At 40.4% G+C, this 6,000-nt stretch overlaps 1 protein-coding gene across 1 annotated transcript in view; it reads left to right on the top strand.

Annotated features, from left to right (window-relative positions):
• The first annotated feature begins 172 nt into the window (after positions 1-172).
• gpsm1b (G protein signaling modulator 1b) overlaps positions 173-6,000 on the top strand; it is an 18,960-nt gene continuing 13,132 nt past the window's right edge. The window contains exons 1-2 of the mRNA XM_020600843.1: positions 173-234; positions 1,729-1,838. Coding sequence (XP_020456499.1) covers positions 173-234; positions 1,729-1,838 — 172 coding nt within the window. The remainder of the gene's footprint in view (positions 235-1,728; positions 1,839-6,000) is intronic.

Consider the following 6,000-nt stretch of genomic DNA (forward strand, 5'->3'; position numbering starts at 1 on the left):
GGCCAGTGGTGAGTAACGAGGGAGTAAGAAGGAGGGAGTGAGGGGCAGATAAGCGGAACGACTCAAGAAGGCAGAAAGGGGTAGCTGCTGCCTTTGGAGGAGATTATTGTGAAGGGGCCTCATAGCGGGAGGTAGCAAGCTAGGAGGAGCCGGGCAGATTAGCGGCGGCTCTATGGCTCAGTCGGCTGCTAACGGTGTGGACCAGGACCTGGCCAGCAAGAGGCTGCACTCCAGGTAGGAACCCTAGGGGGTACACGACGAGTGGGACAAACTCACGTTATGTTGGTTCGGGAAAAGGGAGCGGCTGATGGAGCAGAAAGCAGTAAGAATAACAGAGGCTGTCACTTCAGGGCTCTGCTTACTAAGGAGGAGCTAGGCAGGGCGAGCTGGACCAGCCAGCTTTCACTGATTTCAAGTCCAAGAACCAGCCACAGATGCAGGCAGAGCCCGGTTCCAAGTCTCATTCCTGGCTCAGGTCACTGAGTTGTTGCGACTGGAAGGTACAGACTGAAAGGAGCCTCAAAAGACGTGGACGTGTAGAAGGAATATAGCGAGGAGGTTTTACAGCTCGGACAGACTGACAGTGCACATAGCTGTGGTTTCAACGTGCCATGTGGGTGCACAATCACACCATATGTACACGGTGCAGTAGGGAGAACACAGATGCAAACACTCTCTGGGTGAAAAAGTCAACTTTTATTTGCATGCTGTATTTGCACGTGTATTAACCATGTTACCACTCATTTGCATGTCTTTTTTGCCTCATTACTGTCTCCATTGTTGCACTATTTGCCTGTCATAAAATAGTTGTAACGGTCTTTAAAGCCAGTCCTAATACAGTCTCTCAGTGTGGTTACATTGACAAGTAAGGGGCATATAAGTTTTATTTGTGTAATATACTTTGAGCAAACACATTTGTATTGTTAAATAATTTGTTTTTTAGTTTTATTAAGCCATATTATGACATCCCTCCTCTTCTATTTGAAGCCCAGTGCTTGTGACAGAATGGACTGCAGGGAATGTTAATAACTGTTGAGTTGTTAAGTGACATTCATAAGCCCTGCAAGGTTGTCATGTCCCTGACACACCACAGACAAACACACACGCTCAAAGATAAATGCACAGAGCGAGACACGGTGCTGCTTATAATCATATGGCCAGGTCTCCTTTCTGTGATAGCATTTAGAGGGATTATCTGTGGTGTCTTTGTCAGTAAACACTTGGTGTAAAATGCTTTTGTTTTTTATGCCCTTGGTTCCATCAATCAGCTCAGATGTAGGACACTGCAAATATGCCATTCGATATCATGGATCTTCACTGAGACTGTATTACCAATCTTAGAAATGTATACTTATAAAAGAAACATGGAAACTCCTACTCAGGACTGAAATGTTTTTAAGCCAAACTTTTACATGAATTGATGTGTTTTCAAGGAATATTTGCAATCAGGCCTCTTTAAACCTCACAGTCAATATTATAATTACAAAACCCTAACATTAGCTATTTGTCTTATTTTATCTCAATATTTTTTGGAGCCGTATTAGATGATGCTGCCCTGTGAGCATTGGTACGGGGAAATCTGGCTTTTTTTTATTCACTGAGAATAAAAAAGCAGTTGAATTGGGCAAAAGAAGAAATAAGGAGACAACTCTGCTCTGACTGAAAGCGACATGCACTGAAAGAGAAAAAAAGAAACCATTCCTAGGTAGTTTCTCTTTGGTTTCCCAGACAACAAGCCATGGCACTCTTTAATTATGACTGGGTTACTACTCTGAGCACCAAGTTTCTGTACTCAGCCAAGAATCACAGGGACAACAGTGAAGAACCCAGAATATGGAGTAAGGATCGATGAATAAGAAGGAAAAAAAGTTACAATAAATGAAAACAAAAATGCCAAATAATGTGCGCCTTTTGTATCATGGGATTTAATTTAGTTACTGAGATTCACAGTTGTTACAGAAACCGGTGTATCACATACAGGTTGTGGTTAACCTGATTATTTATTATATTCAAATCAGTAGCGCTGTTTCTATCCAGCAACATTGACAGTAATATTACAGAGTGTTGTGGTTTGTACTTCACAATGATTACAAGAACAGATTGTTTGACCTTGTTACATAGGGGTGAAGGTGCATCGAAATGGTGCACAGTTACAGTGCAACTGGAAAAACAAGCCAGAGACTACATTTGATTTGAGGTTATGCAGTTCACGGGTGTGTTGTCCTTGAAACATAGTTTTGAACACAATGTTTTTTTTCCAAAGGACACTGTTGTTGGCTCAGCATTTTTGAATATTAGTCCAGGCTATTAAACAGTCATGGTGCGTGCTGAGTTGACTTCTAACTATGGACTGGCACTGGATATTAAGTCATAAAAATATACAGTACTGGAAGAGGTGGTATACAGGACTGTATTACCCCAAGTCTTGTTTTACAAGAACATAATCTACAATTTATAGTATGTGAAAACAGTGCAGTACAATTTATGGACAGAGTCGTGAGTAAAATGTTTTTCGTTGTTGTCAAGCCCGAGTCACTGTTGATTTAACCTCGGTACCGTGCTGCATTTGGCTGAGCACCTCGTGTCTCATCACAGTAATCTTCTACATCTGAGCTAGGTCGTATTTCAGCAGCCTTCATTTAACATTGTGTGTTTTTAACAAAAGCTTTTATTCACTATTCATTCTGTAAAGCTGGATGTGATACTTCTGTTTTCAGTTTATCTTTTATTAAATGCTATCATATTATTCCCTAAAATGATCTGCTATGTTTGTCACCGTCAGTTTATTGTTATCTTTTGGAGTATACCTTTGCATGGCAGAGGAACAGGATCTTCACAAATGAATCATGGTTCTCTGTAGACCTCACTTTGACCTTTCTAAGTTACTCCCTGAAACTTGTGTAATATGTTACACATAATCTGTGCTGCCTTGGTAACAGCACTGGGTGACTGTGTCTCTTAGACCACAGGCAGGCTATTATGGCATGAGTGTCTCCCAAACAGGGCAATTTGAGTTGTAATCAGAGGAGAGAATGGTAGACTGTACCGCACAGATCCATTCTTCCTCCAGCCACAACGATGGCAAAAATGAAAGTCGCCTTGTGAAAATCCTCTTATGGAGATAATCCCTTTTTTTGTCCTTGTTTTGCATCTATTTGCTTTTGTTAATGTCCATAAATGTCTTTTCTTTTCACTCTTGGACCCCCAAGATGAGTGATGCTATATCGGCCTCTAACTTTACAACTGTGCAACCAGGCATTCCTTAGGCTACACCCTATTTCCATGTTTTACAGTTCAGTGGTGATTTGCAGAGACCCCATCACCATCTGCAGCTGGACTCAGTATTCTTATGTCTTTCTCTTCATCTTCTGTCCATCCTCTTTTAAGAGCACCTCTGTATCGTTATCATGCATCTGTAAGGAAACTGCATGTCTTTGCAAAACCTCAGCATCCACATTTGATTGGATACATGCCATGCTTCTAGTCTAAATCCTTCAGCGTGTTTGTCAGGTCTAAATATTTAATCTTCTGCTTATAAAAAGGTCTGATTTTAGTGAAAATAATTGAAAATATACGTGCCTATACAGTCTATACAGCCATTTATAGGTTCCTTACATCCTCTTTATGTCTCATTTGTCCTGGCCGGTGACCTAATAATGTTTTTGCAGGCTTCAGCAAATAGTTGGATTAGTCTGGGCCACTCACTGCACTTTGTGGTCTCAAGCAAGGAGGTGCAGGGCAACGAATTAGGGATTCTCTCTCTCTATGTCTCTCTGTCTCGCTCTCTTCCTTCCTTTCTTGCTTTGTCATCATTGACTGTCCCCCGGTTCTCACCCGGAATGTTGCCAACATTATACCCCCCTTCTTTTAAATGGTGGCTTATAATGGCAAGGCACAACAATGGGTCTCGTTGTCTCAGATGAGGACAGGTTGAAGAGGATCAAGACAGAGAACACGTTTCTGCTGGGGATATTGAGACCTGAATAACGGTCATGGACAACTCAAATTCATGATTAAATCCATTTGGCTTAGTGAATCATGCCCTCCATAGACTTAAATCAACACATTTTTGCTAAGAAATACATTTGTAACTGGAACTGCTGTTTAGTGGAATTTTCTACAGTTCCCTCCTGACTGTCTCAGTTGTGGGAGCACAGAGTTCACCCCCCAGTTTTTGGAATATTCTTGAGGACTTGAAAAGAAAATGCGATTCTTGGCTGGCCTGGGTCTGTGTGTAGATCCTTCATTTGGAATGTGTTTTGGTTTGCAGCAATGTTGCTGACATTCTGGATTCTTTTATAGTTATTTAATGGACAGTATGGACTTCATATACTTTGGGAACCATAAAAACTGAACACAATCCTGAGACACTGGTTGCTGGAAATTTCATCAACAAGTAATTTCAGTTGATATAACCAAAGTTTTAGCATTGTGTTATCAGTGATGTGTACTTCTTGAATGAACTGCAGTCTTTACGTAAAGAGCTGATCATTTTAGCCCCGATGGCATCGGAACCTTGCCCTCTGACTGGAGCAGAGAGAGCGATGTGTAGACTGGTCCACTGTGGACCTCGACCTCAGGCTATGCTAAAGCCTTTACACTTGGAGCTGCAGCTGTTTGTGGACAAAACACGAATCAAGCGAAAACACAGGTACTGCTAGAACCAGCTGTGGACCAGCTGTGCAAACTAAATGACCATAGTGAGACACAGTGGCCCTAAATTAGCACAAGTTAAGGAATTTTGACCAGAAAATTACTCTTACAGTAAATTAACAGGTAAAATAAATCTGTTTGGCCCTGACAAATGCCTAACATTGTAATTACAATCAAGTTTTTGGCAGTGAAGATTGAGACACATTTGCATATAGGCTACATTTTCAACTTTATGGTGCAGATTTCTTTATTTCTTTCAAATTGTGCCTTTTGTAAAACATTAGTTTCAAGATGATACTTTCTTAAATCTAAATTCCAGTGATTTATCTGGAATTTAGAGCTGCAATAAAAATGGCTGGATTTTAGTCTGTCCTAGATTAGACAGTGAATCTGGGGTGTATACTTTCTGAATGCAACTCACTGATAATGCCTTGCTGTGGTTGTTGTGCCTGCACTGAATGTGTGCAAAATTAATTTTAAAGGACCTAAATGGTGGTCAAATAAATTTCACATCACACATTTCCTATTTCCGTACACACAGTTTTGAAATAAGGCACCGATATTTCTTTTTTCATCGTGTCTGGCTTCTGATTTATGTTTGAACAAATATGCCCAAAATGAATATCTCTTCTGTACTCGCCATCATAAGAAGCATTATTCTTGAATTATTAGAATACATTAAATCAAATACCAAAGAGCCTATTTAGACATAAAGTTAAGCTCTCTTTTACATTCCCAGAGTCAGCGCCATCGATCCAGCAGTTGCCATGGTAGCCAAGGCATTGTAGAAGTGGTGGGAAGACTCCTCTTGACTTAGCTTTTAATAGATATTTCTGGAACATGTGGCTTCTGTTGTATCAACTTAGCAATGTAGGTGAGCAGAGACACACTTAGATCAAGTGTTGTCACAGGACTGACCAACAACATGGATTCCCAGTTTTTTCCCACATAGACAATGAATAATATTAACTAATGTCATAGACCTACTGTAATATTTATTTGCATAGAAAACTTTTATATATATATAAAATGTGAGGTTGCTTTTAATCTCTTATACTGTACAAATGTAGCTTTATCAGCTTGATATAGTCAAATGATAATGCAGGAGAACTGCATGTCTTTATGATTCCAACTGTAAAAACACCTGGTTAAGGTGCACATCTTAAAGCTTAGACTCAGTTGCTAGGGCAACGGTCTGCAGATAAGGCTAAAAGACCTTGTTGTCATGGCAATACTGCCAATTTGTTCCTCACCATGCGCAGATGTTGCTGTACCACTGTACTAAGTCTCCATATGACTATACATTGCTCCCTGTCTGATAGTGCTCATGTGTAAACACTAAGCCTC

Source organism: Monopterus albus, unplaced genomic scaffold (assembly GCF_001952655.1).
Source record: "Monopterus albus unplaced genomic scaffold, M_albus_1.0 scaffold49.1, whole genome shotgun sequence".
Lineage (NCBI taxonomy): Eukaryota > Metazoa > Chordata > Actinopteri > Synbranchiformes > Synbranchidae > Monopterus > Monopterus albus.